The sequence below is a fragment of the Saimiri boliviensis genome, chromosome 1 (assembly GCF_048565385.1).
Source record: "Saimiri boliviensis isolate mSaiBol1 chromosome 1, mSaiBol1.pri, whole genome shotgun sequence".
Classification (NCBI taxonomy): Eukaryota; Metazoa; Chordata; class Mammalia; order Primates; family Cebidae; genus Saimiri; species Saimiri boliviensis.
Window position 1 is genome coordinate 68676532 of NC_133449.1, and position 25131 is coordinate 68701662.

At 39.1% G+C, this 25131-nt stretch overlaps 1 protein-coding gene across 2 annotated transcripts in view; it reads left to right on the forward strand.

Annotated features, from left to right (window-relative positions):
- Positions 1–25131, forward strand: part of GFPT1 (glutamine--fructose-6-phosphate transaminase 1) — a 66174-nt gene that overhangs the window by 15572 nt on the left and 25471 nt on the right. Inside the window, exons 4-12 of one of the 2 annotated variants that reach the window (XM_010333513.3) lie at positions 2784–2909; positions 7491–7549; positions 8337–8471; positions 9944–10005; positions 11826–11905; positions 12083–12136; positions 16195–16300; positions 18032–18195; positions 20431–20526. In XM_010333513.3, the coding sequence (XP_010331815.1) occupies positions 2784–2909; positions 7491–7549; positions 8337–8471; positions 9944–10005; positions 11826–11905; positions 12083–12136; positions 16195–16300; positions 18032–18195; positions 20431–20526 (882 nt within the window). The remainder of the gene's footprint in view (positions 1–2783; positions 2910–7490; positions 7550–8336; positions 8472–9943; positions 10006–11825; positions 11906–12082; positions 12137–16194; positions 16301–18031; positions 18196–20430; positions 20527–25131) is intronic. The other variant, XM_003922663.4, reaches the window with a different exon arrangement.

The window sequence follows — 25131 nt, forward strand, 5'->3', positions numbered from 1 at the left end:
TTATTTCTGGTCTCATGTTAACATAATCATAGTTTAAAAGGGATGAGTAGTAAGACTATCAACTTGAGAATCCTCTGGGGAGGAAGTGAATGGGATGGGGATATAAAGGAAGTATCAACTGCATTTTTTATGTTTATTTCACGTTTCCCTATACAGCATTGATCTTTTACATTTTAGATCTTAAAAAAATATGTAAAGCACACATGACTAGATGTTTTGTTAACTCTGAGTGTGGGCATTTGGATGTTTGTTATTCCCAGCAAATTTAAATATGTTTGAAGTATTTTTTTAAAAAGGGGAAGATGACATCTGAGAAAAGGCAGGCAGAGGGCAAGGAGCCACAGAGTAGAGGTAGGGTAAGATAGAAGATGCAAATGAGGAAATTATTGAAGCACTGCAGTTCAAGAAGACTAAGGCACAGGCAAGGAGTTAGCCTTTAAAGGAAAGAGTATACTCTAGGAATCAAAGGTAAAATACAAACTAAACAAAGCAGATAGTTACCAAATAAAAGGATAAAAGCTGAGTAAAGTGGAATTGAGGGACTACAGGTATTGAGCCTTAGAATAGTAAAGTTATGAGCTCTCAGGGAACTGGATTGAATTATCAGTTTAATGATTTTTCTTACTATTAGGTAATAATTAGGTCATATTTTTTTTCCTACTAGATATTAGGTAATGTTCCTATGGCAACAGTGAAATAAAGATGTGGTAATTACCATGAATTTGAAATGGATTCAATATACAGAATCTTGTGACTTTCTCCAATATTGCTTGCCAGCATGTGCAGGGAGATACTGCTTTAATTATAGTTAGCTTAAAAAAGTAGTCAAAGAAATGTTTTCATTTCTTGCATTATCCTGTTGAATAATGGTAAACGGTAATCCTTTGGTGGGTGCCTGTAATCCCAGCTACTGGGAGGCTGAGGCAGGAGAATTGCTTGGACAGAGGAGGTGGAGGTTGCAGTGCACCAAGACTGTGCCAGTTCACACCAGCCTGGGCAAAAAGAGTGAAACTCAGTTTCATAAAAATAAAAAAAAGAAAAGAAAAAGAAAAAGAAAAAAACAGTAATCCTTTTCTTGAGGTTATTTATCAGGTTGCCTTAATTATTCGGAATACAGTTAAGGAAAGAATATGTGCATGATTTTATTCACTGATAGATTGAGCCATCCAACAAAAATTTATCTGTAATGTATACCTTTTAGTGCTTAGGATTCAAAAATAATAATGTAGTCTGCTGTTTTTGTAGAATTCAGATTCTAGTGGAAGCCAGGTTGACAACATGTCATAAATGTAATAGTATAACAAAATATACTATTTTATTTATTTATTTATTTATTTATTTATTTACTTTTGAGATGGAGTCTTGCTCTTTCACCCAGGCTGGAGGACAGTGGCGTGATCTTGGCTCACTGCAACCTTCCCTTCTCAGGTTCAAGTGATTCTCCTATCTCAGCCTCCCGAGTAGCTGGCATTACAGTCATGTGCCACCAAGCTGAGCTAATTTTTGTATTTTTAGTAGAGACAGGGTTTCACCATGTTGGCCAGGCTGGTCTTGTACTCCCAACCTCAAGTGATCTACCTGCCTTGGCCTCCCTAAGTGCTAGGATTACAGGCATGAGCTGTGATGCCCAGACAGTTTGCTCTTAATTTAGACCTAATTCTGATAAACTTTGTTATCTGCATTCTTATGAATTTTTTATTTAGGAAATTAAAAGAAGGATATTACTAGTTAATAACTGGAGCTGTCCATTTTTTTTTAAGATGCAGCAAGAAAAGATAGTTTATATGAAAAATAAGTTACTTTTCACAATAAAGAAATACCGGCCTATGCCGATTTCCCAGTAGCCCCATACTTTCATAGCATTGCGCTATTCTCAAATACCTGGTTGATTTAGAGGTACTCCATAATTGCAGTTTATATTGTGAGACACGTGTACATTCACCAGAGACCAAAGAAATTGCAGTAATAAGGTTGTGTGTCATTGGGAAAATGAATTTTTTTACATGTTTAATTAAATTGATAAGGATTTTTTAAAGACAATAATTAAATACAGATTTTAAAAATTACAATAATTGTTTTTGTCCTTAACTTTTGAGTTTTCATGTCTGTAGGAAACTTGAAAGAATAGTGCATTATTACCTATATATACTTCACCTAACTTTATCAGTTATTAACATTTTGTCATGTTTGCTTTAACTTTATAGTAGTTTTTTTGTTGTTATTGAAACCATTTGCCCTCAATATTTGAGTTGCATAAACTCTTAAGTCTTTATTTTTAATTTTTGGGGGTAGATAGTAGATGTATATATTTACTGGATGAATGAGATGTTTTGATACAGGCATATGATACATTCCTAAGTTGCTCAGACTGGAGTTCAGTGGTGTGATCTTAGCTCACTGTAACCTCTGCCTCCTGAATTCAAGCAATTTTCCTGCCTTAGCCTCTGGAGTAACCAGGACTACAGGCATGCACCACCATACCTGGTGAATTTTTGTGGTGGTAGTAGAGATGGGGTTTCCCCATGTTGGCCAGGCTGGTCTCGAACTCCTTCCTCTGGTTATTTGCTTGCCTTGGCCTTCCATAGCACTGGGATTACAGGCATGAGCCACCGTGCCTGGCCTCCTAAATCTTTTAATCACTATTTTGAATATGTCTGATCTTCAGTTTCAATGATTGTATATTTCCAGTGAGCAGCATTGTAATAATTAAATTTAAATACAGCTTATAGCGTTATCTCTGCAGCATGATTTAATACTGAAATTTTTCATTTCCTCTTCTTCAGAGCAACAGGATATGGATTTGGATATAGAATTTGATGTACATCTTGGAATAGCTCATACCCGTTGGGCAACACATGGAGAACCCAATCCTGTCAATAGCCACCCCCAGCGCTCTGATAAAAATAATGGTATGGAAAGATTTTTCCTGCTTTGGAATGATTGTGGAAGCCTAATAATCAGGGCAGAATGAAGGCTCTTAGAGTTTTATTATTTTATTTTTTTTTCATCTGGAAAATTTCAAACGTTCAGAAGTAGTAGAGAGTATATGGAGCTGAGAGTGTTGGCTCATGCCTGTGATCCTAGCACTTTGGGAGGCTGAGGTGGGAGGATTGCTTGAGTCCAGGTGTTCATGATCAGCCCTGGCAACATAGTGAGATCCATGTTTACAAAAAATAAAATTAATTAGGCATGGTGGCTCATGCCTGTAGTCCCAGCTACTTGGGAGGCTGAGGTGGGAGGATTATTTAAGCCCAGGAGGTTGAGGCTGCAGTGAGCCATGGTCAGGTCTCATGCCATTGCTCTCCAACCTGGGGCAACAGAATGAGACCCTGTCTGTCCACCATGCCCAGCTAATTTTTGTGTTTAGAGATGGGGTTTTACTATGTTGGCCAGGCTGGTCTTGAACTTCAGATCCTCCTGCCTTGGCCTCCCAAAGTGCTGGGAATACAGGCATGAGACATTGTGCCTGGCTGAGAATTTTTGTTACTGTTTTTGTCCTTAGGGTATATCTCTGTAGTGTATAATCAAATTACTGTGTTTTAGAGTTACTTGGGATAGTGTTTCTCCATGCAGTTGTTCTATTGGGCTGGATATGTGTTACTTTAATATCTTCATTTTTTAGTTTTTAGTTTTAAGGATTGATACTCTTTTTTTTTTTTTTTTTTGAGATGGAGTTTCGCTCTTGTTACCCAGGCTGGAGTACAAAGGCGCGATCTCGGCTCACCGCAACCTCCGCCTCCTGGGTTCAGGCAATTCTCCTGCCTCAGCCTCCTGAGTAGCTGGGATTACAGGCACGCACCACCATGCCCAGCTAATTTTTTGTATTTTTAGTAGAGACAGGGTTTCACCATGTTGACCAGGATGGTCTCGATCTCCTGACCTCGTGATCCACCCGCCTCGGCCTCCCAAAGTGCTGGGATTATAGGCATGAGCCACCGTGCCCAGCAAGGATTGATATTCTTTAAAAAATAAATGTTATTTACAATTATTTAAAATGTTTACATAATTCTGAAGTTATATCTTTAAAACAAGACATATTAAAATAAGTCTACCCAGCACTTTGAGAGGCTGAGATGGACGGATTGCTTGAGTCCAGGAGTTTGAGACCAGCACGAGCAACATGATTAAACCCCATCCCTAAAGAACATACAAAAATTAGCTGGACAGTGGCATTCACCTATAGTCCCAACTACTTGGGAGGCTGAGGCAGGAGGATCACCTGAGACTGGGGGTTGAGGCTGCAGTGAGCCATTATCGTGCCACTGTACTGCATCCTGGGCGACACAGTAAGACCCTGTCTCAACAACAAAACAAGTCTAGACTCTTCTGTTTCCTCTTATTCTCCTTGTAGATAACGTTAACCAATTTTTTGAGTCTGTTCTTTCATTAAAAAAAAAAAAAAGCAAATACATGCAGAATACATACAAAAGTGTGTATGTGTGTATTTATCCCTCCGCATTTTTTTCCCTTTTATTTTAGTGACAGGGTCTCACTCCTCCACCCAGGCTGGGTATAGTGGTGGGATCATAGCTCCCTGTAATCTCAAATTCTTGGGCACAAGTGATCTTCTTGCCTCAGGCTCCTGAGTAGCTAGGATCACAGGCTTGCACCACCACACCCAGCTATTTTATTTTATTTTTGTACTGATAGGGGTCTTGCTTTGTTGCCAAGGCTGGTTACAAACTCCTGGACTCAAGTAGTCTTTCCACCTCAGCCTCCCAAAGTGCTGAGATTACAGATATGAGCCATTGCACCCAGCCCTTTTTGGTTTTTAATTTAATTCAGAAGGTGCCTATTTAGGCTGCTTGTGCTTCAGTAATTACTATTGAATTTGATTACAATGCTAGCAGTCATTTAGACTTTTGACATAAGGCCTTTATAAAAGATTCCTGAAAACGTACGTCTAGATTATGTTTTGAGAATTTGGCTTTAAGTTAAAGCCTTTTAATTAGTTATTTATGAATCTCTTTGTTCTAGGATTTATATATATATATATATATATATATATATTTTTTTTTTTTTTTTTTGGGAGATGGAGTCTTGCTCTGTTTTACAGGCTAGAGTGCAATGGCATGATTTGGGCTCACTGCAACCTCCGCCTCCCGGATTCAAGTGATTCTTCTGCCTCAAGCTTCCCAAGTAGCTGGGATTATAGGCTCACACCACCACACCTAGCTAACTTTTAAATTTTTAGTAGAGATGAGGTTTCACCATGTTGACCAGGCTGGTCTTGAACTCCCGACCTCAGGTGATCCGCTCGTCTCAGCCTCCCAAAGTGCTGGGATTACAGGCATGAGCCACCACATCCGGCAAGTTTTTTATAAATTTATTTTTTAGTTGCTATCTTCTCAGAAATCTAGTGAAAATGTTTATTATTTGGTTTCTAATTATTGTCAGCCAAAATATCAGATATTTATGTATATTAAGAACATTGTGGGCTCTGGGTGTGGTGGCTCATGCCTGTAATCCCAGCACTTTGGGAGCCTGAGGCATGTGGATCATCTGAGTTAGGAGTTCGAGACCAGCCTGGCCAACATGGCAAAACCCCATCTCTATTAAAAATACAAAAATCAGCAGGGTGTGGTAGCATGCACCTACTTGAGAGGCTGAGCCAGGAGAATCGCTTCAACTTGGGAGGCGGAGGTTGCAGTGAGCCCAGATTGTGCCACTTCACTCCAGTCTGGGTGACAGAGCAGGACTTTGTCTCAAAAAAGAAAAAAACATTTTGACCTTGCATAGTGGCTCATACCTGTAATCCCAAGACACTGGAAGGTTGAAGTGGGAGGATTGCTTCAGCTCAGGAGACTAGCCTGGGCAACATAGTGAGACTCTGTCTCTACAGAAAAATAAAAAAATTAGTTGAGTGTGATCGTGCGTGCCTGTAATCCCAGCTTCTTGGAAGGCTCATGTGGGAGAATCACCTGAGCCCAGGAGGTCAAGGCTGCAGTGAGTCATGATCGAGCTACTGTACTCCAGCTTGGTGACAGAGCAACATCCTGTCTCAAAACAAAAAACAAAAAAAAAAAGCACCAGAATATTTTGATAATTAAAATAAAATTTAGTTTAGCAGTAATTTTCCTCCTAACTGAAATGAACTTTAAATAATAAATCCAGGATTGATAGTTTTTTGTTTTGTTTTGTTTTTATTGCCCAGGCTGGAGTGCAGTGGCGCGATCTCAGCTCACTGCAACGTCTGCTTCCCAGATTCAGGTGATTCTCCTGCCTCAGCCTCCCGAGTAGCCGGGATTACAGGCTTGTGACACCACACTCAGCTAATTTTTTGTATTTTTAGTAGAGAAGGGGTTTTACCATGTTGGCCAGGATGATCTTGAACTCGTGACATCAGGTTATCCACCTGCCTCAGCCTCCCAACGTGCTGGGATTACAGGTGTGAGCCACCATGCCTAGCCGGATTGATAGTTTTTATGTACCATCAGTGGCTACAAATAATAATATTGTCAACTCTTGATTATCTATTCTTACACAGTTTTGAAAGTTAGTTAACTTAAAAAAGATAAAAATTATCCCATAATTATATTTATCTCTTCTTGGAATGATATTTTAACATTATTTTACTGACATTCCATGACTTATCTGGATCTCAAACAAGTAAATTTAACTATAGAACTGATTGTCTGGTTTTTCTTAGCAAGTTCCTTAGTTTTAGTTATTAAACTGATTTAATGTAAATCATATTATTGTTTTAGTTTGAAAGGCCTTCACTTTAAACTTTCACTCTTTTACTCAGTTTGAAGGTTCTTCTTCTTTTTTTTTTTTTTTTTTTTGAGACAGAGTTTCGCTCTTGTTACCCAGGCTGGAGTGCAGTGGCGCGATCTCGGCTCACCACAACCTCCTCCTCCTGGGTTCAGCAATTCTCCTGCCTCAGCCTCCCGAGTAGCTGGGACTATAGGCATGCGCCACCATGCCTGGCTAATTTTTGTATTTTAGTAGAGACGGGGTTTCACCATGTTGACCAGGATGGTCGCGATCTCTTGACCTCGTGATCCACCCACCTCGGCCTCCCAAAGTGCTGGGATTGCAGGCGTGAGCCACCACGCCCGGCCTTGAAGGTTCTTCTTTTTAAACTTATACTCAAGAATGAATTACTATGAATGAATAAGAATAATACTTAGTTCAACTCTCTCATTTTGCAAATGAGGCAACAAACCCAATAAACTTATTCCTTTCACATGGTAACATTTGATTAGTAGTTCAGCCACAACTGCAGTTGTTAGCTCTAGACTTCCTGTTTATTCCCCCACTATACCCACCTCCCCTGCACTGTGTATGCTTTGGCTATGCCACATAAACGATGCTGCTGATCTACCTGACGATATCTGGTAACAAGAAGTAGATGTAATTATCATGTTATAAATAACAAATAGTATAGCATATTATAGATTTTTTGACTTGAGAAAAATCTAGTTATAGCTATTTTAGGTTTATCAGACTTCTAACTTTCTTGTCATCAATACTTTTACCTCTTTTAGAATTTATTGTTATTCACAATGGAATCATCACCAACTACAAAGACTTGAAAAAGTTTTTGGTAAGTAAGGTCATCTCAAAAGACACCAGTCTTTGAGAATACTTCTAGCAAGAGCAGTGAGGTTGGTTATTAGGATGTATAACACCATATAGGTGTCATCAAGTGATTCCTTAGATAATTTCAAGGGCATGATGGTTTATTTGACCTTTCTTTCCTAGCAGTAGAACAATTTTGTTTTTTAATATGAAAAGGAAATAATTAGTATTTGACTGTAATATACATGACAAAAGGCTCGAAATTGGAATTTCGTGGAGACATTTTTTGCATTGTGAGAGACTCATGTTTTAAAGTTCTTAGAATATATTAATATAAGAAGAATCAGGACAAACTAAATGAAAGTTATGTTTTAAATATATACTGTATAGTAAGGGTCATAATGCTGACCGGCATGAGTGCTTTCTTAGGGTTGTTCAGTTGAACTTTCTGCAGTGATGGAAGACATAGTGTATCTGGGCTATTCAGTATAGTAGCCACTGTCCATATGTGGCTGTTGAGCTAGTATGACTGAGGAACTGAATTTTATATTTTATTTAATTTTGGTTAAATAGCCACATACAGCTAATGGCTTTTTATTGGACAGTAAGTTAAGTGTATGTTCAGTTACATAGAGTACCACACTGTTTTGGATTCACTCTAGTCAGATGGTGACTTTAATTTTGAATAATGGGGTATGATGTTCAAAAAATAATAGAAATTAGTGATGTTTTTGGGGGTACAACTTTGTAGAAAAGATTTGTATGTTATGAATATTTTCTTAATTATATCTTTTTTTTTCTTTCACTTATAGGAAAGCAAAGGCTATGACTTTGAATCTGAAACAGACACAGAGACAATTGCCAAGCTTGTTAAGTATATGTATGACAATCGGGAAAGTCAAGATATCAGCTTTACTACCTTGGTGGAGAGAGTTATCCAACAACTGGTATTAAGCCACACTTTTAAAGATAATTATGCCTGCAATAATTATGAGTAACTTTCTGAAAATTAAGTTTGATAAGCAGGAACTGTGCTATTCTTTTTGAGTATTTTTGGCTTTTATTTCTCATGTCACTATTCAACTTAAATAATTTTAAGACACTGTTTGGTTTATTGATTCCCCCTACTCTCCACTTAATATTCTACTTACTTCATTCTGATTTAATGTCATGAGAATGAAAAATAATCCAAAATCAAAGTGTGTCTAAAAACTATGCATATATACACACATCCATACACACTGCACATGGATATGTACACAATACACACAATGGAGGATTAGTTATTCCCTTGCTTCCTGTTCATCCCAGTGTTCTCGACCAGTAACTTGGCACAATGATACCTTTCAGTGAAACACAGTTTATATTCTGGGATGATGCCTGCATGTCTTTGAGCCAACTAAGTCAGCTACTTATTTTTCCTTTTGGGAACTTTTCCTTGGCCCTGAACCTCTTTTAAAAAGCATTTATTTCCCAGCCCAAGAGAAAAGCAGTGTTCTTTTTGATTCCATCCAACATTCCTAATTAAAGATATCAAAGCTCTACAGAAGTCTAAGTTCATAGTGATACCTACACCCCTCTTCCCCACTCATAACTCTAGTTTTCCCATTTTAATGCCCAACTAAGGTCCAACCTTCACCCCCCTCCCACCTGCATGCAAATCTTAAATCTGTAGCAAGAAGAGGAAGCAGGAAGATGGAGAATGTAGAGCCCTATTCCTTCCCTTTTACCCAAGGCAGAGTGGAGTAGTGTGCCTTTTCAACCTTTTCTCTTTCTAATAGACTTTACCTTTTATTCGTTGTATAATCCAGTTTGTGTTCCATGGTGGTTCTTCCCTCTCCTATAATGTGTTCCTCTTTTATCTGTTCTTGATTCCTGTAAGCCCTGTCTCTGAGGATCTGGGTTGATGGAGTTGTATGGTATGCATGTTAATAATTCTAATTGTATATATTTATATCTCTTAATATCGAGGTCAGAAAGAGTGGAAGTTAACAGTGGTGTACAATTACTAGGGCAGAGAATAGGTTTTAGATTTTGATCTTGGGATCTTTTCTAATTCTGTCTTTTCTCTGATAATTCATAGTATTATGATAATATAGATAGGTGGATGATGGAGATAGGATCTGCCGGTTGAGAAGTGTTCATAGCATGTACAATGGGTAACTTTTTAAATGATCTGTTTTTGTAGTTGTTATCTATTGATCATATTTTTATTGTAGGTTTGGTTAAAAAAGTAGGTCTTGGATACACTAAAGCTTAGGAGTAATGTTTACTTAAATTTTAGACTTGTTTATAAACTAGCACAAAAGAGCATTTGTGTGAACCAAAAATTTCTGAGCTGGAGCCAGTATGTTCTAGGCATTTTTGATTTATAATTGATTACAGTAAATATTGCTAATACATTTTTTTCCCTCCATAGGAAGGTGCCTTTGCACTCGTATTTAAAAGTGTTCATTTTCCCGGGCAAGCAGTTGGTACAAGGTACATATAACTTTAACAATGACTAATGTATTTCAACATATTTGAGTTACATGTTTATTCTTCATAGACTATAAATGACCCTTTATTACAAAGGCTCTGCCCTCTTTTAGGTATATTCATGTGAGCATATTTTCACATGCTCCTTCTTGTCTGTTGTTTTACCACTCTTCCATTTAACAGAATCCCTTAAGAAAGCAAATACAGGCTGGGGATGGTGGCTCACGCCTGTAATCCTAGCATTTTGGGAGGCTGAGGCAGTTGGATCACCTGAGATCAGGAGTTTGAGACCAGCCAGGTCAACATGGCAAAACCCTGTCTCTACTAAGAATATAAAAATTTGTCGGGCTTGGTGGCACAAACCTGTAATCCCAGCTACTCGGGAGGCTGAGGCAGAATTGCACATGGCTGTAATCCCAGCTACTCAGGATGCAAAGGGAGAATTGCTGAGGCAGAATTAGCAGAGTTACTTTGTGAATTTGGATATTGAATATTACCTAATAAAGTTAAAATATTAGCTTTCTCTGTATTTTTTGAAACATATGTTCTAGACAAATTCCTAGATAATTGTACCATCACTACTTCTTGTTAGGATATTTAGGCCTGATCATGAAGTCCTAAGTGAGGCGCCCTAAGATATAGTAAGAGAGAGAGATTTTTAATCTGAAGACAGGGTGACTAAGGAGAAGGTGCTACACCTTCCTATACTGGCTTTCTGTGCACAATCGAAAGGAAGGTTCCATTTCACATTACAGAGGAAAACAATTAAAATACACTGTTATAGAAGAGGGGTTGGCTAACTTTTTTGGAGTGGGCCAGATAGTAACTATTTTAGGCTTTGTGGGCCATGTAGTCTGTGTAACAACTACTTAATTTGTGGTTGTATTGTGAAAGCAGCTACAGAAAATAAGTAAAAGAGTGGGCATGGCTATGTTCCAAAATAACTATATTTAATACAGTTTTTATTTGTCAATTATAAAAGAATTAAAAAAAAAAAACCCTATATTAGGCTTGGCGTGGTGGCTCATGCCTGTAATTCCAGCATTTTGGGAGGCTGAGATGGGTAGATTGCTTGATCCAAGGAGTTCTAGACCAGCCTGGGCAACATGGCAAAACCCCGTCTCTACCAAAAATAAAAAATTCAGCTGGGTGTGGTGGTGTGTGCTTGTAGACCCAGCTAATCAGGAGGCTGAGGCAAGGGGATCACTTGAGGCCAGTAGGTCAAGGCTGCAATAAGCTGTGATTGTGCCACTGCACTCCAGCCTGGGAGACAGAGCAAGGCCAATCTCAAAAAAACCGACCAAACAAAAACTCTTTATTTATAGAAATAACCCTGGGCTTCAGGTCAGTTTGCTGACCCTGATACAGAATTTTTTTGTTGTTGTTGACACAGGATCTTGCTCTGTCACCCAGGCCAGAGAGCAGTGGTGTGATCTTGCTCACTGCAACCTCCACCTTCCAGGCTCAAGCAGTTCTCCTACCTCAGCCTCCTGAGTAGCTGAGACTATGGGCATGTACCCACCTGGCTGATTTGGAGATGGGGTTTTGCCATGTTGCTCAGACAGGTCTTGAACTCCTGGATTTAACTGATCTGCCTGCCTTGGCCTCCTGAAGTTCTGGGATTACAGGTGTGAGCCACTACATCTGGCCCAGTACAGAGTATGTTTTTTTAAAAAATTCTGTTTATCTAGTTCTTTTTTATATCTGGACTTGAGCTTGGGGGGAGAATTTAAACATTTGAAGAGTATTGGCTCATTAAATTGTATATCATTAGTCCATTATGTATAAAAATGGTTTAATTCTGACTGCTCTTCCAATTACAGGCGAGGCAGCCCTCTGTTGATTGGTGTACGGAGTGAACATAAACTTTCTACTGATCACATTCCTATACTCTACAGAACAGGTAAAATTTCCTCTACAAATGGAGTGCAGTAGTTATGAAGAATTATTTTCCTTAAGTTGGAATAAATTGCCCTTTTGGTCAGATGGACATGTAAATATAGTTCTATCTAGACATGAAAAAGATTTGTTTTTGTGAGTTCTCTGATGATTAGAATTTTTTTCTGTTGTGTATCCTTAGCTAGGACTCAGATTGGATCAAAATTCACACGGTGGGGATCACAGGGAGAAAGAGGTGGGAAATGCACTCTGCATGGATGGGGAAGATCTTATCCTCTTTTGTTTTTTTCTTTACTAATTTTTTTGTTCTTGGAGTGAATGAATGTGCTGGGCCTCTAAAAATGTGCTTATTTTATGGGGAAGCGTATTTTGACATTTTTCTAATTTGCGGAGTATATTTTGTGTGTCTGCTTTTGGCATTTAGAAAAGTGCTTTTGATAATTTCATTAAAATTTCTGAAATTTGAGAAAATAGTTGAAATTCTAAATTGTTTTTTCCTTTGTTTTAAAATCATGTAGGATATATGTTTAGATTAGGAAAAGAGCATTGTGTGCTAGGTTATTTTAGGTTGACTAAGTGGTAGTTATTTGACTCATTTAGCCTAACTTTTAACTGAAATATGTTTAAATGGTCTTTATTTTATGCATGACATGTTACTGTTAGATTTACATTTGCTATCTTGATTGGCTTTATTTGAATTCGTAGTGATTGTTCTTTTATATTGTTTATATGTAAAGTTTATTTTTTGTTTTTCTTATTTATTTACTTGGATGTAACTTTCCATATTGCTTTTTTTACAGAGTGGCTGGGGGAAGACAGGATCTTGTTCTGTTGCCCAGCTGGAGTGCAGTGCAGTGGTGAGGTTATACTTCACTGCAATTTTAAACTCTTGGGCTCAGGCAATCCTCCTGCCTCAGCTTCTCAAATAGCTAGGAATACAAATGTGTGCCATCATGCCCAGGTAATTCTTAGACAGGGTTTTGCTGTCTCAGCCAGGCCGGAGTGCAGTGGCTCAGTAATGGCTCACTGCAGCCTTGACTGCCTGGGCTCAAGTGATTCTCCCACCTCTGCCTCCTGCTGGGACCACAGGCATGTGCCACCAGCCCCACCTAATTTTTTATTTGTAGAGAGGAAGTCTTGCTATGTTGGCCAGGCTATTCTCAAACTCTTGGCCTCAAGGGATCCTCCCACCTCAGCTCTCCAAATTACAGAGATTATAGGAATGGGCCATTGTGCTGGCTCCTAGCTAACTGTAAATTTTTTGTAGAAATGGAGTCTTGCTATGTTGCCCAGGCTGCTCTTGGACTCCTGGACTCTACCTAGCTCAGTCTCTCAAAGTGTTGGTATCACAGGTGTGAGCCACTGTGCCCAGCCCAGAAGTGTTCTTTTCATTTAAACAGACATTGATGCCTCAAATTTTTTTTTAAATTTATTGATTAATTGATTGATTGATTGAAACAGAGTTTCACTCTGTGGCGTGATGTTGGCTCACTGCAACCTCCACCTCCCGGGTTCAAGCAATTCTCATGCCTCAGCCTCCTGAGTAGCTGGGACCACCAGTGCACACCACCACGCCCAGCTAATTTTTGCATTTTTGGTAGAGATGGGGTTTTGCCATTCTGGCCAGGCTAGTCTCGAACTCCTGACCCCAGGTGATTTGCCTGTCTCAGCCTCCCAAAGTGCTGGGATTATAGGCGTGAGCCACTGTGCCCGGCCTCAAATTCTTTTGCATATTTTAATTAAATATACTTTGTTATTTGAAGAATGAAATTATCAATATTTGGAGAAAAAAACACAGTGAAACTCAAGCCTGTTAGGACATTTTATAAGCAAATGTAGTTGCATTTATTTTTAAAAAATGCTGAGCTCTCTTTTTACATGTTTTTTAATTCACTTTTTTGTTTTTATTTTTGAGATAAAGTCTTGCTTTGTCACCCAGGCTGGGGTGCAATGGCATGATCTCAGCTAACTGCAGCCTCTGCCTCCTGGGTTCAAGCAATTCTCCCACCTCAGCCTCCAGAATAGCTGGGACTACAGGCGTGTTCCATCATACACTCAGCTAATTTTTTGTATTTTTAGTGGAGAGGGGGTTTCACCATGTTGGCCAGGCTGGTCTTGAACTCCTGACCTCAAGTAATCCACTCGCCTCAGCCTCCCAAAGTTCTGGGATTACAGGTATGAGCCACTGTGCCTGGCCTCAGTTTTTTAAACATACAATATTTACTCTTTTTCATGTAGTTTCATGAGTTTTGTCAGATGTGAAGTTGTGTAACTACCACCACAATCAAGATACAGAACAATTTCATCACCTGAAAAGCTCCCTCAAGCTGTCCTCTGTCATCAACCCTTGTCCCATTCCCAGCCCTTGGCAAACACTAATATGTTATTTTTCTATAGTGTTACCTTTTCTTGGACGTCATCTTATACTTATTTTTCAAAGTTTGGCATCTTTGCTGTTAAATATGAATGGGAAAAGTTACTTTGTTTTCATGGCTAAATCATCAAGTACTCACAGATGGTGGAAAACTTTGAATATACTTTTTTTGGCTTTTATTATTTTTAATAGATATATATATTTATGTGGTGTAGTATATTTCATCTTTCTTTTTTTTTTTTTGAGATGGAATTTCGCTCTTGTTGCCCAAGCCGGAGTGCAGTGGCATGATCGCGGCTCACTGCAACCTCCGCCTCTCGGGTTCAAGCAATTCTCCAGCCTCAGCCTCCCAAGTAGCTGGGATTATAGGCATGCGCCACCATGTCCAGCTAACTTTGTATTTTTAGTAGAGACAGGGTTTCTCCATGTTGGTCAGGCTGGTATAGAACTCCTGACCTCGGGTGATCCGACCGCCTCGGCCTCCCAAAGTGTTGGGATTATAGGTGTGAGCCACCATTCCCATCCTGGTGATGTAGTATATTTCAGTACATGTATAAAATGTATAATAATCAACTCAGGATAATCAGCACATTTGAATATACTTTAATAATTATTATCAAGTCTGTCTGTATATGTGCATTTTAAAAGGATAGATAAAATACCAGTTTTTATAAGTATACTTCTGATGTTCTCTGGCTATTGTTTCCATAGTTCTAAGTTCTGTTATGTCTTGGCCTTGGAGAAAAGTGTATTTTGTCTCTAGGACATTTATGTAGTCTTCAACTAATAGATTTTTTCCTATATTAGGCTAATTTATAAAACTTTAGTATTCCAGTCTTGATGAAAAAAGTTAATTAATGTCTTGACAAATTGAGATGTCAAAATTCTGAAATACGGGAATTAAAAGGATATTAGTTTGGCAAAAGGACCCTACTTTATTCTGACTTAAAGGAAGTGTAAGAAAACCCAAGTTAAAGAAAGGAGAGTTTCTTGTTTTATAAATTTTATCTCTAACAGTGGGTGCCACGTATGATACACCATGATGAGAGAGTGATATGCATCTTTGTTTTGTTTTAAAAGCAGAATTAGTGGAGACTAAACTTGATTTGTTATGCTGACTCGCTGCTAAAATCTAGTGAGGTTTTGTTATGATATAATAAAAATTAATTTGCTACTAGCCTTCATTTTCTTTTTTCTTTTTTTTTGGAGACAAGAGTTTTTGCTCTGTTGCCTAGGTTGGAGTGCAATGGCACAATCTCGGCTCACTACAGCCTCTGCCTCCTGGGTTCAAGTGGTTCTCCTGCCTCAGGCTCCCGAGTATCTGCGATTACTGGCACCTGCCACCATGCCCAGCTAATTTTTGTATTTTTAGTAGAGATGGGGTTTCACCATGTTGGCCAGGCTGGTCTTGAACTCCTGACCTCAAGTAATCCATTTGCCTTGGCCTCCCAAAGTGCTAGGATTGTAGGCATGAGCCTCTGTGTTCATTTTATTTTCATTGCACAATTTTGATATTTTAAATGCAATATTTGTGATAATTATAGGTCCACACCTTTTATGTGTTAAGATCATCAAGTTTTGTGTAAAGTTAAAATTAATTTATACATTTGATTAAAAAATATTAATATTAAGAAATTACTTGTCTTTTACCTGGGAAAGAAATATTATATTAAAAAACATATAATGTAGCACTTTTACCCGCCACACACTCTTTGATAGTTGCTACTTCACTGTATACTTTTTTTCTGTTTTTATTGGCTTATTGCATGGAAATAAGGTGATCTACCTGGCTTTTTAAATTTGCTAAAATTGTTTTGTGTTGCTATGGTTTTTTATGATTTTTTAGAAAATTATGCATATTTTTACATAGGACATGATTTTCTACATGTTTGCCAATTCATGTTAACTGTATGCTTTAGGCAAAGACAAGAAGGGAAGCTGTAATCTCTCTCGTGTGGACAGCACAACTTGCCTTTTCCCGGTGGAAGAAAAAGCGGTGGAGTATTACTTTGCTTCTGATGCAAGGTGAGCTTCCTTGGTTGATTCAGAGATTTTTAGTAAAACTTGTCATGCTACAGGAAACCAAGAAGTCATTGTGTATTAGTCTAGTTGTGCTCTGTCAGGGAACATTTTTAATTAAAGAAATATAGGTGACCATTTTGGAGATGGGGCTACAAGGACACTTTTTCTCTCATTTCAAAGTGTGTAGGTCAATTTATCAAGAACACTTGAGAGAATACTCCTTGAGACTTGTTGCAGTGTATTTTAGAGGTCTTACATTTTTTCCTTATTTGAGGAGCCTTATCCAGGTTTTGTAGGGAGGAGATTCTAGATTAGAGAGTAAAATGGCTTAGTTAGTATCCCAGTCATTATAGCATAGTTGCTAAACTATTTTAGTTTTATTGTAATGTAGATACTTATCTTTTACATTTAGAGTTAATTGCAGTATAATCACTTTTATAAAAGGATAGTAGTAGACTAAGACATATTGAGAGAAAGTACAGGGGGATGTTTAAATGGATTTATAAGTGAAATAGTAATGAGAATAAAATAAAATCACCCAAATGGCAAACAAGTATTTGAGTCATTCCCTGTGCCTGAAAATAAGAGAAAATAATAAAAATGAGAAAATACTGCCATTTAGGACATCAGGGAATATATTATCTCAGTGGGAAAATAAGCTTCACTCTTTAATATTTTTACAGGTGTGTAGTCAGGGCTAAGATGTGTAAGATTACACAGATGACAGTTAGGGCTTAAATACATTGGAATTATAGAAACATATCAGCCTTTTCTCATTAATTTATACATTCATATTGAACACTCTGAGTAAAGCCATATGGTAGCCTCAGAAGATAATGGTGAGTAAAAATAAAAATATTAGTTGTCCTTAAGGAGCTCTTCCTTAATAAGGAGGCAAATTTTAAACAATAATCATGCAAGTGTAGAATTCGAACTGTGACAAGAGCTGCAGAATGCGAGTAACAGAGAGATTTACCCTCCGGTGGGTAAATTTCTTTAAGGGAACGATGTTTGAACTGAGAGTTAAGGAGAGATCAGGAATTAATTAGGTGAACAGGTAGAGAGAGGAGCATTCTTTCTTGGTGAATGGCTCAGCCTGTGAGAGTTCAGGATGGCTATGAGTGTGGCTGGAATAGAGAGTGAGAGGAAGCTTGGTGGGAGATGAAGCTGGAGAAGGAGCCATAGGGATTACGGTAAGGCACTTTGTTGTCTCTCTAAGAGCCAAAGGGAATCTGTCAGATGATTTGTTGAGTGAAGGAGAAATCTTTACTAGAGCTGTTGCCTTTTAATATCAATTTTGGCAGAAATGGAGAATGGATAGAGAGAGATTAAGAGAGAAAGTGGGTGGACAAATTGGGAAGTTGCTGCAGTAGTCCAGCTAGGGAGCCGATGGGAGTTTGTATTTGTCTGGCGGACATAGAAACTTTGAGAATATTTGGAAGTTAAAATTTCAGGATTTAGTGATGGATAGAATGAGGAAGAAATAACCGTGCTTTCTGATCCAATCTGTTTGGTTTAGGTTGCTGTGCAGAGTTCCTTTTTTTTTTTCCTGCAGTGACCGCCTTCCCCATACTTTCCTATGGGGGATGGCATTAGTAACCAGAAAGTTCTCTGATATACTGCAGAGCAATAGAGTTTATATTGAAATTTGGTTCTTGTATCCAAATGATAGTTTCATTTGTCATGATGTCATCTTTGGTTATTGATTGTAATATCTCCTTGAAAATTTTATAGTGCTGTCATAGAACACACCAATCGCGTCATCTTTCTAGAAGATGATGATGTTGCAGCCGTAGTGGATGGACGTCTTTCTATCCATCGAATTAAACGAACTGCAGGAGATCACCCTGGACGAGCTGTGCAAACGCTCCAGATGGAACTCCAGCAGATCATGAAGGGTAAAAGTTTTTGTCATGTTATAGACAAAAACCGAATATATTCTACTTCTTTTCCTAGCATATTGAATCTAATAATGAACGATGAGTGGAATCTTCCAAATGATTAGTGAATAGTGAAGGGACAACTCTAGGAAAAGGGATGATTCTTTAGAGAAATTATCTGCTGGTTTTACAGTTGTCTTCAAACTAAAGATTTGTTATTTCTAACATAAAAAAGAGATTATTAGCACTTGATACTTTATTTTTTTTATTTTTATTTTTTATATTTTTTAGAGATGGGTTTCACCATGTTGGCTGCACTGATCTGGAACTCCTGACCTCAGGTGATCCACCCGCATTGGCCTCCCAAAGTGCTGGTATTACAGGTGTGAGCCACTGCGCCTGACCAACACTTGATGCTTTAAAGATACTTTATAAACATAAATACAGTTCATGTTGTTCCTTTTTATTCTCTTTGTGCTTTAGTTTTCTTACATATAACATGGGGATAATAGAGCCTACCTCATTAAGGTTGTTTTGAGGATTAAGAAGCTATTATATGGCCAGGTGCAGTGACTCACGCGTGTAATCCCAGCACTTTGGGAGGCTGAGGCAGGCGGATCACCTGAGGTGGAGAGTTCCAGACCAGCCTAACCAACGTGGAGAAACTCCGTCTGTACTAAAAATACAAAAAGCCGGGCTTGGTGGTGCATGCCTGTAATCCCAGCTACTTGGGAGGCTGAGGCAGGAGAATCACTTGAACCTGGGAGGCGGAGATTGTGGTAAGCCAAGATTGTGCCATTGCACTCCAGCCCGGGCAACAAGAGCGAAACTCCATCTCAAAAAAAAAAACACCCCAATTATATATAAAGCCCTTAAAACAGTGCCTGACACACTTAGTCCTATGTGATACTTGCTTCTGTTAACTATTACTGTTGTTACGATTTGGATTTTTATTTTCTTCCTTTCTGATAGGATTGTGATAGGAATAAAAACTAACATTGGCCAGGCATGGTGGCTCATACCTGTTATCCCAGCACTTAGGGAGACCAACGTGCTCTCACTTGAACTCAGGAGTTTGAGACCAGCCTGGGCAGCATAGCAAAATCCTGTTTCTACTGAAAATACAAAAAAATAATTATGGGCATGGTGGCATGTGCCTATAGTCCCAGCTAATGGGGAGGCTGAGGTGGAAGAGTCGCTTGAACCCAAGAGGCAGAGGTTGCAGTGAGGCAAAATTGTGCCATTGCACTCCAGCTTGCGTGACAGTGCATGACTCTGTCTTACCAAAAAAAAAAAAAAAAAAAAAAAAAAGCCAGGCATGGTAGTGTTCGCTTGTAGTCCCTCCTACTCAGGGGCTGAGGTATGAGGATTGCTTGAGCCCAGGAGATGAAGGCTGCAGTGAGCAGTGATTGTGTCACTGCACTTCAGCCTCGGTGACAGAGTGAGACCCTGTCTCAAAAAAAAAAAAGAAAAGAAATAACATTTACTGCCTAACTCTACATGTCAAATTCTTCGCTTTATTAATTCAAACTATAATCCACACTATGAAGTAACTGCTCTCTTATTTTATAGATTAGATAGTACAGGATAGAACTACAATTTGAATGTAAGTTGCACTCTAGAACTTAAAGCTTGTCTCATTTGGCTGGGGGTGGTGGGTCACACCTGTAAATCCCAGCCCTTTGGGAGGCTGAGGCAGGTGGATAATGAGGTCAGGAGTTCGAGACAACCCTGACCAATACAGTGAAACCCTGTCTCTACTAAAAATACCAAAAATTAGCTGGGCATGGTGGCACATGCCTGTAGTCCCAGCTACTCAGGAGGCTGAGGCTGGAGAATCCCTTGAACCCAGGAGGTGGAGGTTGCAGTGAGCCAAGATCATACCACTGTACTCTATCCTGGACGACAGAGTAAAACTCCTTCTAAAACAAAACAAAACAAAACAAAACAAAACAACAAAACAAATGCTTGTCTCATTCTCTTGTTTTGTTGTAACTGCACATTTCAAGTATGAAGTTAATTAAAAGTGACTTTTACTCTGTTGCTTATTTTTTTCCCACATAGGAGTAAAATATATTCACCCAATCTTTTAGGCAGTCATATAGTCATATATAAATAACTTTCTCTATTGCATGAGAAAGTTTATTATTATATTTAATTTACCAAGATTATATTAAAGGAGAGACTTTTAGTTGTGTACTAATTCTTTCTTATTTTGTTTTTGTTTTAATTATATGCTTTCTATTATTGTAGGCAACTTCAGTTCATTTATGCAGAAGGAAATATTTGAGCAGCCAGAGTCTGTTGTGAACACAATGAGAGGAAGAGTCAACTTTGATGACTATACTGGTAATTACATATGAATTATTTTGTTATTTCAGTGTCTCTTATAGGAGGTGCCATTAACAACCTGAAAGTTCGTTGCCCTTAATAGACTTGTAGAACAACTATAGCTGCCAGCCATCAGGAGATCCCAGCTATCTTGGAAAAAGTTCTTTAGTGTATGATTCTACTTATATAAGATCTAGAGTAGTCAGATTCACAGAAACAGAAAGTAGATTAATGGTTACCAGGGGCTACGGAGAAGGGAAATGGGGAGTTATTGTTTGAACGGTAGAGAGTTTCAGTTGTGGGATGATGAAGAAGTTACAGAGATGGATAGTAGTGATGGTCACACAGTAATGTGAATGTACTTAATGTCATTGAATTGTACATTTAAAAATAATTAAAATGATAAATTTTATGTATTGGTCACCCATTGTGTACCAAGGAGTGTCCTAGGTACTGTGAATTCTAAGAAGAATGAGACCTGGCCTCGTTGCTGGGCAGCTTACATGTATCTGCCTAGCCTAGGTTTCCTTTCTCAGTGTATGCATGAGTAAAAGTGTAAACTTCCCCAGAGGTCTTTCAGGTATTTGCTTGATGCCTTTTGGATAGCCTGTACCTTCCTGCATTTTTAGGGTAGAAGTAAGAGTACAACACTAGTCTTATTACTGGAAATTCTCTCTAGACTGTGTCACAGGAGTGTTTATGCACTCCTGTTTGCGAGATGAGTTTGAGATTGACATTATGTGCTCATAAGATGTCCCTAAAATTATTGCGAAATCATGTTTTCAGAATACTGCTCTTTCATCATGACCAGTTTAATAAATAGTTTAACAAACAAGCTTTGGGCTAAGTGTCTCCATGTTAGGAATTAGTTTTTGAGAAATAATAAGTGGTGTGCAAAATCTTTTGTTCCTGAATCTATGTGTCATATGTACAATATTTAGTGTCTTCTTCATGTCATATCTTGCTAATTGATAGGGAATTATCTTTAGGAATAAATGCTGTTTCATATCTTTTTTTTTCTCTGAGTAGCGTTAGACTCTTGGAGAGATTTGTTGAAGGCTGAATTAATCAACTGGATATCTGTTATGTGCAGTGCACCATGCTGGATGTGTTAGGAACTATGGGAAAGCTATCTCTAATAAAGTCTTGTTCTTGAGGTGCTTATGATCTAGGAGATGGGGGATGAATATATAATTAACTATTTAGGCCAGTTGTGGTGGCTTATGCCTGTAATTCTAGCACTTTGGGAGGCTGAGGTGGGCAGATCACTTGAGGCCAGGAGTTTGAGACCACTCTGACCAACATGGCAAAACCCATCTCTACTAAAAATACAAAATTTGGGTCAGGTGCGGTGGCTCACGCCTGTAATCCCAGCACTTTGGGAGGTTGAGGTGGGCAGATCACCTGAGGTCAGGAGTTTGAGATCAGCTTGACCAACATGGCAAAAGCCCATCTCTACTGAAAATATAAAAATTAGCCAGGTGTGGTGGTGCGTGCCTGTAGTCCCAGATACTTGGGAGGCTGAGGCAGGAGAATCGCTTGAACTCAGGAGGTGGAGGTTGCGGTGAGCCGATATCGTGCCATTGCACTCCAGCCTAGGTGACAAGAGCGAAATGCCGTCTCAAAAAAACAGGCAACACTAGAAAGATGGTGGAGCAAGAGCAAAGAAAAATCCCTTTGGTTCCAGAAAATCTGAAAACGAGGAAGGTTTATTAAGCCCTCAAAGCCACCCAGGCAAACCCGGCACTTTTGGCAAAGAAGGAGCAGAGCAAAGTAAAATAGATCAGTGTTAAGTAACTGGAATAATTCCTACATGATTCCTGGTGGCAGAAACATGATAAGGTGTGTCTTAGACTACTAGAAATGAAAGCTTATGCCTTGGAATTGCCAGATAAACATTCTTTGGCCTTTGTTGTATGCATCGAAAGGATTGATGGCATGAATTTACTGGTACAGAGAACCATTGCAAGGCTTTGCCTAAAGAAAATTTTTAGTGGTGCCTTTGTAAAAGTCACCCCCCAGAACCTAAAAATGCTGCATATAGTGGAACCTGATGTGACCTAGGTATTTCCACATCTGAAGTCTGTCCGGGAACTCATTTTGAAACGTCAAGGATAAGACCGTGACAAGCCAACGTCAAGGATAAGACCATCTCTCTGACACAGCGATTGAGGAGCACCTGGGGAAGTTTGGTGTCATTTGTTTGGAAGACGTCATTCATGAAATTGCCTTCCCAAAGAAGCATTTCCAGGAGATCTCCTGGTTCTTGCACACTGTCCACCTCTCAGTGCCCAGTTATGCTACCAGAAATAGAGTGAGCTTCCTCAAAGAGATGGGCCCATTTGGCTATTGGGGTGAACGCATCAATCAACTCATCTGCCAGCTGAACTAGACGTAGGTGCCAAACTACAGTAAATTTTTATTAATGAAGTAGAAGCATGTGTTACTGGTTTTTTGGGAATTTTTATCAAGTATCTTCAGAGAAGATTATTTCCTGCTTTATCTTCAAAAACTGGAAAGGAAAGGTCAAAGAAAAGTCAGTAGCTGGCTGGGCGCGGTGTCTCATGCGTGTAGTCCAAGTACTTTGGGAGGCCAAGGTAGGTGGATCATCTGTGGTCAGGTTTGGGAGGCCAAGATGGGCTGATCACTTGAGGCCAGGATTTTGAGACCAGCCTGACCAACATGGCAAAAACCCATCTCTACTAAAAATACAAATATTTAGCCGGGTGTGGTAGGGCATGCCTGTAATTCCAGCTACTCAGGAGGCTGAGGTAGGAAAATCGCTTGAACCCGGGAGGTGGAGGTTGTGGTAAGCTGAGATCGTGCCACTGCTCTCTAGCCTGGGCAACAAGAGCAAAACTCTGTCCCTTCTGCCAAAAAAAAGGAAAAGAAAAAGGCAGTAGCTTATGTTTATGGCAAGCACCTCTCATCACAGTCCAGTTCCAAGGAAAAATTTCAGCGTTTTCTATGTTGGCTGCTGCCTCATCTGAAATTGGCCCATTCCAGGGAGGAAGGAGTCCTGCTTTGTTGCATCTTCTATTCTGGGGCTGAATGTTGATAAATGAGTAACTCTAACATTCGTGCAAGGCTCTCTAAGACTTGCAGCAGTCAACCAAGCCCAGGGACCTAATTGAATCTGGAGACTCCTGGGGCCTTGTTTTGAAAAAGACTTGAAATACACATAGGAAGAAAGGCACAAAATTAAATATTCACTGTCAAAACAAAAAATACAAAAATTAGCTGGGTGTGATGGTGCCACCTGTGATCTCAGCTACTCAGGAGGCTGAGGCAGGAGAATTACTGGAACCTGGGAGGTTGAGGCTGCAGTGAGCCAGGATTGCACTACTGCACTCTAGCCTGGGCAAAAGAGCAAGACTCCGTCTAAAAAAAAAAAAAAAAATTAAAGGTAAAATATGATAAATAGCATTAGAAACACCTTTTAATGTTGAAATGCTTTAATGCTAAATTTAGAGCAAGTAGACAGTGAATCTGTGGGAAGGGGCTTTGGGCTCAGGAAAGGCTTAATGAAGTAGACAGGTTTGGGTTTTGAAGGATTTTGAAGATTTACATCGATGAAGATCAGATGGGAGCATTTCAGTTAGCTAGAAGAGCATTAGCTAGTGGAATTAGTATTAGCTAGATAGTGAGACCTTTAGAAAGTTGCTTATTGAATAAATGTAGTCTCGATTGTCTGCCAGATCTACTGCTTGAAGAGGAGTAAAAAGAAATGTCTAGAAAAGAAGCTGAGAGGAACTGCTTGCTATAGAGGGCTTTGAATGCATTCTAATGTGAGAGTGGAGTGGGAGGTACCTCCTTTTATAGAAATTACAGAGCTATTGAAGACCAGGGGGTATGCTAGCTGTTTTTACTGAGGTGAACAGGCTGCCAATCTTCAGTGTGCACCACAAGAATGAGAGGCTGAGAGATGTGGTTGTCAGATAGGATGTTGTCCTGGCTGAGGTACAGCCATAGGGGAGGGAGGAGGGGACCAGGAGAGAAACAGAAGCAGTATAAACTAGGAATTATGTCTGCCTCTGTAGACAGAAGAGGGTTGTTAAAGATGGTTGAGCTGGAAGAACTGGGAGAGTAGCTGTAAATTCTTTAATGGTATTTATGGAAATGAGATCAGGAAAAAGATTTGTTTTATAAGGGAAGAAAAAATGAGACAAATTTTGGGAACATGGTTTTTTTAAAAAGTACTTTTGGCTGGGTGCAGCAGCTTATGCCTGTTAATCCCAGTGCTTTGGGAATCCAAAGCAGGAGGATCACTTGAGCTCAGGAGTTCTAGACTAGCCTGGGCAATCTAGGGAGATCTTCGTTTTTACTAAAAAAAATTTAAAAACTGAGCTGGGTGTGGTAGTGGTTGCCTGTAGCACTGGCTTCTCAGGAACCTGAAGTGGGAGGATGCTTGAGCCTTGTAGACTGAGGCTGCAGTCAGTTCTAACTCTACCACTGCACTACAGCCTGGTTGAAAAACCTGTCTAAAAAAAAAAAAAAAGAAAGAGTACTATATCTGTATTATGTGCATAAAAGTTCTGTAATAAAACAGGATAGTTGTCATCTTTTCATTATTAAGATGAAGATTGAGGCTGTCAGTTTGCCAGAGGTCACATTGTTAGTCAT